The 13,282-nt window shown below is 44.8% G+C and overlaps 1 protein-coding gene across 4 annotated transcripts in view; it reads left to right on the top strand.

Moving 5' to 3' along the window:
- Nucleotides 1-13,282, top strand: part of Tgfbrap1 (transforming growth factor beta receptor associated protein 1) — a 52,776-nt gene that overhangs the window by 21,812 nt on the left and 17,682 nt on the right. For all 4 annotated transcript variants that reach the window (XM_052193236.1, XM_052193234.1, XM_052193233.1 and 1 more), the window contains 3 exons: nt 3,185-3,379; nt 6,052-6,206; nt 10,661-10,743. In XM_052193236.1, the coding sequence (XP_052049196.1) occupies nt 3,185-3,379; nt 6,052-6,206; nt 10,661-10,743 (433 nt within the window). The remainder of the gene's footprint in view (nt 1-3,184; nt 3,380-6,051; nt 6,207-10,660; nt 10,744-13,282) is intronic.

Here is a 13,282-nt window from a genome sequence, read left to right as displayed (position 1 = left end):
ATGAGTGGCCAGGTCATAGTAGGTCTGAATGACCAACATGTGCTGAAATTCCATTGTGGCTGTGCGGTTACCATTTTCTACCAGAGTGATTTTTCAGATATATTCAGTGACCCTGATTAACACCTCATTAATAAAGAGTTAGAATTCACATTAAGTGAATGAACATTTGACATGTTTGCCCAAGCATACAGTGACTTGTAACTGCTACTGTGGTATCATACACTGCCTTAAAAGTCCTTAGGCTTGACCTAGTCGCCATAAACCCCTATCCCATCTCCTGGCAGAAACTAACCTTGGACTGTCTCCAGAGTTGGTCTTGGAATGTGTTCTGGAATCCTGTGACATGTAGCCTTTCAAATTGGCTGCTTTAACTTGACTGTGTATTCAAGACTCTTCCATGTCTGTTCATGGCTTGATAGAAGAAGAAAATGCTTGGTTCCAATGTCCTTGGCTCTAAAACAGGAAAAAAAAATTTTTTATGGAAGGCATGTATACATATATACCGGGTATTACCGTGTCTCCCTTGGTAAGGGTTATTTATATTCTTCTCTGAGACAAATGCCCCCCACCCCCCAGGCTTGGCTAAGAGAGTATGCTGCTAAATTTTTATGTCCTTGGCAGTCTAGCACATTTCTGTGTGAGTAGGTTGAGAATTCCTTATGTTTAGGAGTCTTTTGTGCTTCTTTAGGTTAGTAGGAATCACCTATTCTGTATGTTTTCAGTCTGGCTGGCTGGTTGCTTGTTTGATTGATTGATTTTTTTGTTTGTTTTTTTTATTGTGTTAGTGATTAAACTCGGCCTCATTCATGCCAAGCACATGTCCTATCACGCATTGAACCCCATTCCCACACCCACCCAAGCCTCTGTCATCACTAGTCTTGTCTGGTGTCCTTTATATACCTGAGACACCGATGTGTCTGCCTTTCAGGTATTTCTTTGTAATTTTTGCCTTCTGAAATCTCCTTTTACGAAGTCCCATATAATCCAATGTGTCGACTTTTTGAGTTTTTACTTTATGATTTTGAGTTGTAATTGGGAGACTTCCCTGTCTTCCAGGTAATAGACAAAATCATTTGTGTTTTCTGATGTTAACCTATGTGGTCTCCTATCTTACCATGTAAAGAACTGATTTCAGTTGCTATTTTTTTTTTATATGACTGTCGACTATGTCCACAAACTGTGGCAGAGCCCTTCCCGTTGCTGATTTTGGTGGCTGCCTTTGATAGGCACTAATTATGATACACTGGGTCTGCGTCTGGGATTCCCATTTCCTTCCACGTCTCCTCTAGTGTAGCCTAGCTGCTCTGGTTATGAAGTCTTCACAAGGACACTGTTGGAGTCCCATGTCCCTCTCTTGGTCAGTGTCAGATTAAAGGGAAAGCACAGTCATGTATTGGGTGCACCCCCCCCCCACACACATACAAGTTTACTGTGTCTCAATTGTATGAGCATCATAGGTAAATGAACCAACTTACTTAAGTGTCACTTTCTTGTAGTGAATACATTTATAAGCAAATAGGCAGAATATATGTAAGGTCTCTTATGTATACCATATGTAGATATAGGTTCTACATATAGCATCACTACATGGCTCCAAAATTAAGAGTTCAAACAAATTACTATCATGATTGTAAATGCACATTTCAGCCTGACACCTATTTCTATTTTTGATTCTCCTTTCTCCCTGAGTGTAGCTTGTGACCACTCTTGTCATAGGAGATCATGCATGACCTTTCATAAGACAAGTTTACCAGATTTTTTTTTTAAATAATACTTGGATTATCCCCCTTGATGGTGTTTCTCAGACAAGGAAAATAATGCAGTTGTTCTTCATGTTATGTGGACTTAGATCACAAGTGGGCTTGAACATAGAAGGGGCATGGCCAAAATGAATGGTTTTAAAAGCCTGTGTGCCCTTTCCAAATCTCTTAGGTTGCATGCTGACGACATTTAGGCTTATTCCGTATTATAAAAACAACAGACTTCATCACCTGCCCAGAAGAAGAGAGCTAGCTGGGACACTTTAGCAACAGTCCAGCTCGTGCCCCTCTTCTAGGTTCTTTCCTAGCTTGCTTTGACCTTATTTGTCAATTAGGGCTCTGCCCCTTCATTCCAGTGAAACTGCAGAAGCCGTGGTTCATGGCACCTGGTTTCTGCCCTCTTGATGTCAGAACCATAGCCAGAGCCTCTGTACTGTGTGACTCTCTTGAGAAGGTAAGTGGAGTGATTCTGACTCACAGTGTTGAGGGTCTCCATGCTGTCACGGAGTCTCTGCTCAGAGCATAGCTGTTTCACCCAGAATTCAGTGATGTCTAAACATTTGGAAGCAAGAGTGTGATGCTTTCAAAAGTTAAAGTTAAAATGGATTGACACCTGGGTCAAAATAGTCATCTCAGTATTCCCTAATATCAGGGCCTTATGTACAGTGTACGTAACTGTCACAGCAGTCTGTCTTGAATCAAGAAACCAGTTTTCTATGTTATCACATATGTATTCTTATAGCTTATGCATGTTCTCAATGATAAAGGGGTAGCACCAATAATCAGTGCTCAGACCTCAACTCTCAGCATAGCCAGCTTCTCAGAGTGTATGGCACATGGCTGGTGCTCGGTAAATACGTCAACAGACGTGTGAAAAGAAGGAGATGAAGTGTGGGTGGAGGAGCGGTGGGTGTGGAAGAGCGCGCCAGGCTTCCTAAGCGGCTGCCCTTCTCCTGGGTGGGGAACATGTCATTTCTAAACGGGCATTGAGTTCAATGGAAACACTTAAAAAAAGCATTTGTAGTTAGAAGCAGATATGAGATGCTCTCTGAATAGGGTAGTTCTCTTCACAGTGATGAAGTCACATGTAATTCTTTGCACATGAATATATTCTGTCATTGTTTTAAAAATGCAAGCCTGGGGTTGGAGAGATGGCTTAGTGCTTAAGAGCACTGACTGTTCTTCTAGAGGTCCTGAGTTCAATTCCCAGCAACCACATGGTGGTTCACAATCATCTATAATGAGATACAAAGCGCTCCTTTGGTGTGTCTGAAGAGAGTGTCCATGTGCTCATATACATGAAATAAATAAATAAATCTAAAAAATTAAAATTTAAAAAATGCAAGCCTGTAGGAGAATTGAAGGAGAGTTACCTTTTTACCCAGTCATTTCTATGGCAAAGAACACCTCTTTTTATTTTCTAGGCATGTTTGCCACTGTGGCCGGGATTTCCCAGCGTGCCCCTGTACACTGGTCAGAAAATGTGATTGGGGCAGCTGTTTGCTTCCCCTATGTCATAGCACTGGATGGCGAGTTCATCACAGTACACAGCATGTTGGATCAGCAGCAGAAGCAGAGCCTGCCCTTTAAGGAGGGCCGCATCCTGCAGGACTTTGAAGGTACCTGTTGAAATAGAAATCTTAACGTTTTTCATTCCAAACTGTCTGTGATTTTTCTACAATAAATGTTATTGGGAATGCATTAGGAACTGGACCTTATGCTTAGAAAACATACATTAAACAGAGCTGGAGAAATGGCTTGCTGGTTAGGTGCTCTTGCAGAGGACCCAGGTGTGATTCACAGTGCCAGGCTGCTCACAGTTGTGTATGTGTTCCTGTGTATGCATTCCGCCCACACACAATGCATATGCAAGCACATAAAAACACTCTGTGCTTCAGGGACAACAAGGTTAAGGATGTAATAAGCATTTCGGTAAAGAACCACAGTAGCTTAGGACTCGGCTGGTCATATCAGGGAGGGCTTCCTGGGGGTGCCATTTAAGGATGGAAGAAATCAGCCAAGCAGGTGTATGCAGAACCTTAGAGCAGAGAAAATTGTGTGTCTGAACAAGAGGCCCCAAAGGCGGGTCCTCAGTGTGTGTGGAAGGTGGAGGATCAAGGGTGCAGTGTGGCTGGTTAGGCACAGTTGGCAAGTGGCCTAAGTGTAATGCGCTCAAATTTTACTTTCCCTCCTTTCCATTCTGAACATTTGAAAATGTTCAGAGAAATCGAATGAGAGACAGAATAAACCACACATTCCCTTTGCCCAGATAGAAAGCTTGTGTGTGTTTGTAGCGTCATTCGTAACCTGTGTCAACACAAATCTCCTAAGAACATTCATAGCTGAGAATGTTTGTTCTTTAGCACCACCTGCTAGCCCACTGCCTTAGTTAGGCTTTCTATTGCTATAACGAAACACCATGACCACAGCGACTTTTATAAAGAAAAACACGTGATTAAGGCTGGGTTATCGTTTCAGAGGTTCAGTCCATTATTACCATCATGGCCGAAGCATGGCAGCATGCGGGCAGATGGTGCTGGAGAAGGAGCTGAGAGTTCTAGATCTGAATCAGCAGGCAGCAGGAAGGGATACTAAGACATTGGCTTGAGCTTCTGAAACCTCAGAGCCCACCCTCACTACTACTCTTCCTCCAACAAGGCTACACCTCCTAATAGTGCCACTCCCTAGGAGCCTACGGGGGCCATTTTCTTACCGGCATACTGGCCCACTGTACTCATGCCCCCAACTTGTCCAAAAAATGGCTTTGAGTATTTTATAAATCTAAGTCAGACCTTTTAAGGATCCCTTTGTTCTTTCAACAGTGCCTTCCTTGTATCTGAGATGCTGGGGATATATATATATATATAACCTTAGTAAGAAATGTAGCACCCGCAGTGGTGTGGGTCAGACCCAGTTAAGCACTGGCAGGTGAATTACAGTCATCCCTTGGTACACACACGGACAGGTTGCATTATCCCTCTTGAGTAGTGAATTTCATGGATGTTTCAATCCCTTTTATGACTTGGTTTAGTATTAGCCTAGAACCTACACACATGTTTTGTTGGTTTTAAATCATCTCTAAATTACACATGCACAAACTGTTTAAGTAGTTATTACTTCATTTATTGTTTGGAGAACTATGACAAATAAAATAATATCATGTGCAACCACAGATGCAATCATCTCTTTCCCAGATATTTTTGATTCCTGGGAGTTGATCCTGCAAATTCAGAAGCTGCAGACATGTAATCTGCAGACATAGGGGACTGACTGCATGCTCAAGTTACAAGACTTTGAATATTGAGTGGTTCAAACTAGCATGGGTATTACAGACATGGAGGAGACCAGAGTAGTCTACCTTACATGGGAGCAGAGGCCAGACACTGACAGAAAACAAGGGGAACCACTTTAATTGGGATGTAGGAGACAGAAGAAATAAGCCAGTACTTCCTGTGAAGAGGGACTGCTGAGTTAAGAGAAGGATCGGAGTTTAATTTGAAAGCTCAGTTGAAGGAGCTAGTGCAGACTGCAGTCCTGACTCTTTCACAGTCAGAATTCTACAGAGCAGTGGTTCTCAACCTTCCTAATGTCGTGACCCTGACACCCCCACCCAAAAAATTATTTTCATTGCTATTTCATAACTGTAATTTTGCTACTGTTATAAATTATGATGTGAGTATCTATTTTCTGATGGTCTTAGGCGACCCTATGAAAGGGCCAGTCAACCCCCAAAGGGGTTGGCCCACAGGTTGAGAACTGCTGCTGTAAAGTCTTGGGTACAAGAGCTACAGTGGTGGACAAGGACAGCTGGCAGGATGGTAGAGAAACAGTAAGTGGACTTCCTAGGTGGTGCATGGATGGAAGGGAAACGTGAAATGCTCTCAGTCCAAAACACTGAGTCGAAATCTTCGTTTGTGCACCCAGCTTATGAAGGAAAAGATGTTCAGTGAGGTTTTGATGATGCTCCGTGATGGGGCTCTGGCTGCGTTGGGCTCTGCATCTGTGTCTCCTCACGGGTTTCTAAATCAGTGGGCAGTTTCACACAGAGAAGGGATAAAGAGCATAGATTATCCAGTGTGACAGTAAGGCTTACCCTTCCCAACAGTTGTCAGTGTGGGCGGAAGAAAAGGGAGCATCATACCATGATCTTGTTTGGAATGGTATTGGAAAATCTGGTGGGTGTGATTAGTGGGTCAGATAAGGGCCCAATGTGAGGAAAGCAGACATGTTCTGAGGGAGGCAGTCCTTTTCTCTTCCAACAATTTTAATGTTTTTCTTTTCTTCCCTTCAGGACGAGTGATTGTTGCTACAAGTAAGGGAGTTTACATCTTGGTTCCATTACCTCTGGAAAAACAAATACAGGATCTGTTAGCAAACCGGAGAGTAGAGGAAGCGTTGGTCTTGGCAAAAGGAGCCCGGAGGAACATTCCAAAAGAGAAATTTCAGGTTGGTAATTTCTGGTCACGAGAAAGCAGGCCTGTAAGCACAAACAGTCAGCTTTAACCAGACGCACCAGGCTCACTCTACAGAAGACCATGTGCAGGGCTTCTGTGCCCATCCTGAGATGGTTTTCAACATGGCTCATGTGCTGTAGGTAAGGAAGCAAATATCAGAACAACTGAAAGGCTCAGCTAAGATCGCACGGCTGACTGGGGGAGGTCAGCTTGGTACACTCGGCTGTATTTGAGATCAACTCCCTTCTTCAGTCACCTCCTCAGAACAGCTATGAACATGGTTCCTTGAAACTATCAGAGTTAGTTCAGGCCAAGAGATCTCTGATTCTAGAGTATGTATTTGTTGAGGTGGGGTTGAATTAATGTGCAGGCATGTCCGCTCTATGGACAGCAGGGGCCACTTGCATCCAGGATAGCTATAAATGAACATTTATAAATCCAATTTGTATAAATCTAATGTTTTAGACCTCATGTTACCATGTCACAGTATCAAAAGGTTGTCGCCCCCCCAAAAGTCTGTCTGTTTGTTTGTTTGTTTTGTCTATCATCTATAGACAGTGCTTTGCCCATAGTGCAGATAAAGTACCTCATTGCAGGAGCCCAGCCACTTCATTCCCTTACAGAACTTCAGTCTTCCAAGTACAGGAACTACACAGGCACAGAGACTGTACCTGGCCAGGAGAAAACACAAAGTGCACTGGAGAAATGCTGGCTTTAAATATTATTTATATAATAAACACCATCAGTCATATCAGTTACATTTCCAAAATTCCTACTTGATCAGATGTGTCATTAAGGGCACTCTTCATATTTGAGAGTACTAAAACATGTTAGCTAAACCTGGAGGCCTAGACTTGTAAAGCTAGTTACTTGGAAACCTGAGGTAAGGGGACCTCAAGTTCAAAGCCTGCTTGAGGTACAGAGTGAGTTCAGTGCCAACCTGGGGATTGAGGATACGTCTGTCTCAAGATAAAAAGTGACATACCCTTGCCTAGATTGGGTGAGGTTTTAGGTCCAGTCCCTAGTGCTGCAAAAAGAGCAACAACAAACAACTAAAACTATGGTGGTATGTAGACACTTCTGTTGTCATTTGAATCAAACCAGTCAGATTTTACCCATGATTGGTTGCTATGGCAGAAAAGGTATGTTTGGATGCAAGTTGCCTCATAGAGCAAAGGGTAGTTACTCACTTCTGCCAGTGAATGAAAAGTACACGTGTCGTCCATTCTTTGGGAATTTGGAGGGAGAGCTCTCTGTGTAAACATCTCATTCCTTCTAACTCGCTCAAGTGGCACTGACCTATCAGCATTCAGCAGGGGGCAGCAAACTCAAAGGCACAACTGCTGGTGCTTTCCTTACCTCCCTTACTTGTCCACACAGTGCAGGCGGGGAGGGCTGTGTCGGTGTGAAGCGGAGCCGCCGGAGCAGCACGTAGTCGTGGCATTGTGTCAGTTGCTGTTAGAGAGCTGCCCTGCCCTTCCACAAGCACCATGTGTGTCGCACTCACATTATTCAGCATTTTCTTATTTTGCTTTTTTTCACCTTTGCTGTTTTTGACAAGAGCAGAGGGCATAGCCAATCCCTGATGAAATCACATGAGTTTCCTTGCTGTCCAGCCTCCAGCCCCTCCCACGGGCAGGTTCTGTTCCTTTGCTGCTTTCTCCCTGTAATGCTGTAAATTCAGCTCTCTTTTTTATATGGATGTTATTTTCCTTGAGCTATGCAAACAGCTGTGTGTGTGTGTGTGTGTGTGTGTGTGTGTGTGTGTATGTGTAGTCCCATGCACGTAACAAGATTTCAAAAGATGGATCATTGCCCAGGTCAAGTGCTTCATTGACAGGTCCCATCCACTTTTCTGGCACATCTTCTACAGCTCATGTTACTTCAGAACCTGTGAAGACTGTGTTCAGCTCATACCTGGCAACACCAAGCCATCACAGATAGTGAGGGAGTGTGCTGGCTCGGGTCTCATCTTCTGTCACAAGAGGGCCACAAGTACCATCCATCCTAGGGCCCTGCCTTCATGACTTCATACAACCCTATCTGCATCCTACACATTGCACCTCCAAATTCTGTTGACATGAATTTGGGGGGTAACGTTGTAGACTAATGTAGGCTTGGGAAGTTGGTGGTGGTTCTGTCTCTCTCTGGGGGTGATACAGAGAAGTTGAGGGGGGGATAAGGTAACACAAGGGTGGCATTCGAGTCTGGTAGCCTCATGAAGATGCTGCTGTCACTGATTTCTCTGTAGCAAGCTTGGATATGCCTAAGAATTCTCTCATGCTTAATGGGTCCTTTTAATCCTCCTGCTACAAGCATGGCTCATATTATTTCTACTTCCAGAAATAGAGGTGCATATTGGCCAGAAGTTCTCTATATTCTGCTTATTGTTACAAGGTGGTATATTAAGTCCAGTCATTGGTCAGATGGCAGCTTTCAGAGAAGAAAGATAAAGGCAGAAAAAAAGAAGGGAGATAGGACCCTTAGCAGCATGCTGAAATGGACTGCCCTAAAGGCACTGCTGCCATGCTTGGGAAGCTCCTTAAAACCATGGTGAACTGGGGCAGAGACCAGCAGCAGACCACATGCCTAGTATGCACAAGGGCTTCTGTTTGATGCCCAGCAATCCAAATGAATTCTCTCTCTCTCTCTCTCTCTCTCTCTCTCTCTCACACACACACACACACACACACACACACACACACACACCACTGAAAAACCTCTTAAAGATGATTTGAGAGAACAGTTGTTCTAAAAAACAATAGAATGTGTGGATGAGGTCTGGTTTTAGATCATGACTCAACCATTTATTACTTTAGTCACTTTGGAGTAAAAGCTTATCTCTAAATAGAATTTTTCACCTTTAAAATTGGGGCAATGGGTGACAAAAAAATGTGGATCCAGGGAGTCCTTCAGATTAATAATCCCTAAATACATAGGAGAGAATTTTCAAACTGATGGTTGGGTACTCAGGTAAGTAATGGGCTTACCCTGTATTCAAGGGCCTCTTGGCATTCTAGGTTAGAAGAAGAATTCGTATCTATCAAATCAATCAGAATTCCCATCTTCACTTGGGAGATAGCGTGCCAGGACGAAGATGTTGGCACACATGAGAACAAAATGTGTCCAGAAACCATTTCAGACAAACCTTAACAAAGCTCAGAAATGGAGAGTGACCGGAGGGAGGAAAGGATGGACTCTCCTGAAGTGTGTGCTGTGCATTTTGTCCCCTTTTGAGACAGGTCTTCTCTGTGTAGCCCTAGTTGTTCTGTCTGGCTTTGAACCGGGAGATCTGAATGCCTCTGCCTCTTGCTTTTTGACATTAAAGGCATGTGCCACTACCACCTAACCTTTTTTTTTTTTTCTAATGACTCATTTATTTACTTTTATTTTATGTACATTTCTGCCTGCATGTATATCTGTGTAGTAGTGCCACAGACGGTTGTGAGCTGACATGTGGGTGCTGGGAATTGAAACCAGGACCTCTGGAAGAGCAGCCAGTGCTCTAGCCTGTGTGTATATGTGTTATTATTGTTGGATCTTACAAGAATGGAAGAATCCTGCAGATGAGTTAAGTTGGATTGCAGTGCTCCATGTACAGGCAAGGTAGAAATTTACTGCAAGAACTTTAGATAGTCTGTTATTAATGTGAGCCAAATGTCTCCAGGAGATAGGGCATGCAACACTACCTCAGCTTTGCTAAAAGGCCCATGTATGTATGCAGTACATAAGTTTGACCTGCCTATGTGTGAGCGATCTGTGAGAGATACTCCTGCAAAGTCACTTTCAGAGGAGCAGAAGAACAAGCCAGAACCCCTGAGGTCATTGATCTATATCAGAGCAACAAGAGGCTGAAGCAGTCACAAAATCCTGGTATGGAATCAAACTACCGAAGGTCTGTGGAGGAGGCACATGTACATGTGTGTGTATATATATGTATATTATATGTATGCATAAGTTTATGTGCACATACATATGCACATCGGTTCCCCTGCTCAGTACAGCAGTTCCCTGCATTCATGGGATTCTGAGCTCCACCTCAAATACTACAAGAAGAAAGATTGCATTTGTGCTGAAGGTATATAGATTGTTTTCCTGGACATTATTCCATAAACTACATAGTATAAGAACTGTTTATGTTAGACTTACATATTTCTAGGTATTACAGATAATCTAGACATGACGCAAAGCATGTGCATAGATTCTAAGGGATACAATGCTATTTTATATAAAGGACTTGAGCATAGGCTAATATCTGTGGGGCCCTGGAACCAGTGCCTTTCCACTACTGAGGGATAACTACATAGATTTAAGTATTTTTTTAAACTAGTAACTTCTTATATCTGTGGAATGCAGTCAGTCGGAATTTGGATGACAGTGCAGCCTACCACTCTGGTGATGGTTTAAGGTGTCTTCAGGAGATGATTGATTCTTTTTTCTTTGCAGGTAATGTACAGGAGGATTCTGCAGCAGGCAGGCTTTATACAGTTTGCACAACTCCAGTTCCTGGAAGCCAAAGAGCTCTTCAGGTAATTTGAAGTGTTGGTAGCAGGACTGTCACTCAGTGTCCCCACTCCTGGGAACCTTTGTCATCTGTACAGTTTCAAGGAGCATTATGGGAAGGCTAGATGGAGATGTGGGTGGGAATGGTAAGGGCTGTTTGTGGTAGTTCACACCTTTCAAGGTAATTCCTGTCTCCACCACCAGCCTTAGTGTGCCCACTGTCCCAGCTTCTGAGTTGACAGTCTAAGGAAAATCCTTGAAGGTAGTAGGGCTGCCAAGCCAGGACAGTAGTGTTCCCGAGTGGGATTGTCAGGACAGCAGTGTTCTGGAGTGGGATTGTCAGGACATCAGTGTTCTGGAGTGGGATTGTCAGGACAGTAGTGTTCTGGAGTGGGATTGTCAGGACAGCAGTGTTCTGGAGTGGGATTGTCAGGACAGCAGTGTTCTGGAGTGGGATTGTCAGGACAGTAGTGTTCTGGAGTGGGATTGTCAGGACAGCAGTGTTCCTGAATGGGATTGTCAGGACAGCAGTGTTCTGAAGTGGGATTGTCAGGACAGCAGTGTTCTGGAGTGGGATTGTCAGGACAGCAGTGTTCTGGAGTGGGATTGTCAGGACAGTAGTGTTCTGGAGTGGGATTGTCAGGACAGCAGTGTTCTGGAGTGGGATTGTCAGGACAGTAGTGTTCTGGAGTGGGATTGTCAGGACAGCAGTGTTCCTGAATGGGATTGTCAGGACAGCAGTGTTCTGGAGTGGGATTGTCAGGACAGTAGTGTTCTGAAGTGGGATTGTCAGGACAGCAGTGTTCTGGAGTGGGATTGTCAGGACAGCAGTGTTCTGGAGTGGGATTGTCAGGACAGCAGTGTTCTGGAGTGGGATTGTCAGGACAGTAGTGTTCTGGAGTGGGATTGTCAGGACAGCAGTGTTCTGGAGTGGGATTGTCAGGACAGCAGTGTTCTGGAGTGGGATTGTCAGGACAGCAGTGTTCTGGAGTGGGATTGTCAGGACAGCAGTGTTCTGGAGTGGGATTGTCAGGACAGTAGTGTTCTGGAGTGGGATTGTCAGGACAGCAGTGTTCCTGAATGGGATTGTCAGGACAGTAGTGTTCTGGAGTGGGATTGTCAGGACAGCAGTGTTCTGGAGTGGGATTGTCAGGACAGCAGTGTTCTGGAGTGGGATTGTCAGGACAGCAGTGTTCTGGAGTGGGATTGTCAGGACAGCAGTGTTCTGGAGTGGGATTGTCAGGACAGCAGTGTTCCTGAATGGGATTGTCAGGACAGTAGTGTTCTGGAGTGGGATTGTCAGGACAGTAGTGTTCTGGAGTGGGATTGTCAGGACAGTAGTGTTCTGGAGTGGGATTGTCAGGACAGTAGTGTTCCCGAGTGGGATTGTCAGGACAGCAGTGTTCTGGAGTGGGATTGTCAGGACAGTAGTGTTCTGGAGTGGGATTGTCAGGACAGTAGTGTTCTGGAGTGGGATTGTCAGGACAGCAGTGTTCTGGAGTGGGATTGTCAGGACAGCAGTGTTCTGGAGTGGGATTGTCAGGACAGCAGTGTTCTGGAGTGGGATTGTCAGGACAGCAGTGTTCTGGAGTGGGATTGTCAGGACAGCAGTGTTCTGGAGTGGGATTGTCAGGACAGTAGTGTTCTGGAGTGGGATTGTCAGGACAGCAGTGTTCCTGAATGGGATTGTCAGGACAGTAGTGTTCTGGAGTGGGATTGTCAGGACAGCAGTGTTCTGGAGTGGGATTGTCAGGACAGCAGTGTTCTGGAGTGGGATTGTCAGGACAGCAGTGTTCTGGAGTGGGATTGTCAGGACAGCAGTGTTCTGGAGTGGGATTGTCAGGACAGCAGTGTTCCTGAATGGGATTGTCAGGACAGTAGTGTTCTGGAGTGGGATTGTCAGGACAGTAGTGTTCTGGAGTGGGATTGTCAGGACAGTAGTGTTCTGGAGTGGGATTGTCAGGACAGTAGTGTTCCCGAGTGGGATTGTCAGGACAGCAGTGTTCTGGAGTGGGATTGTCAGGACAGTAGTGTTCTGGAGTGGGATTGTCAGGACAGTAGTGTTCTGGAGTGGGATTGTCAGGACAGCAGTGTTCTGGAGTGGGATTGTCAGGACAGCAGTGTTCTGGAGTGGGATTGTCAGGACAGCAGTGTTCTGGAGTGGGATTGTCAGGACAGTAGTGTTCCCGAGTGGGATTGTCAGGACAGCAGTGTTCTGGAGTGGGATTGTCAGGACAGTAGTGTTCTGGAGTGGGATTGTCAGGACAGTAGTGTTCCCGAGTGGGATTGTCAGGACAGCAGTGTTCTGGAGTGGGATTGTCAGGACAGCAGTGTTCTGGAGTGGGATTGTCAGGACAGCAGTGTTCTGGAGTGGGATTGTCAGGACAGCAGTGTTCCTGAATGGGATTGTCAGGACAGCAGTGTTCTGGAGTGGGATTGTCAGGACAGCAGTGTTCTGGAGTGGGATTGTCAGGACAGCAGTGTTCTGGAGTGGGATTGTCAGGACAGTAGTGTTCTGGAGTGGGATTGTCAGGACAGTAGTGTTCTGGAGTGGGATTGTCAGGA

This window comes from Apodemus sylvaticus, chromosome 9 (assembly GCF_947179515.1).
Source record: "Apodemus sylvaticus chromosome 9, mApoSyl1.1, whole genome shotgun sequence".
Lineage (NCBI taxonomy): Eukaryota > Metazoa > Chordata > Mammalia > Rodentia > Muridae > Apodemus > Apodemus sylvaticus.
Note: the sequence above shows the minus strand (reverse complement) of the source record. Positions and strands in the feature narration are given on the sequence as shown.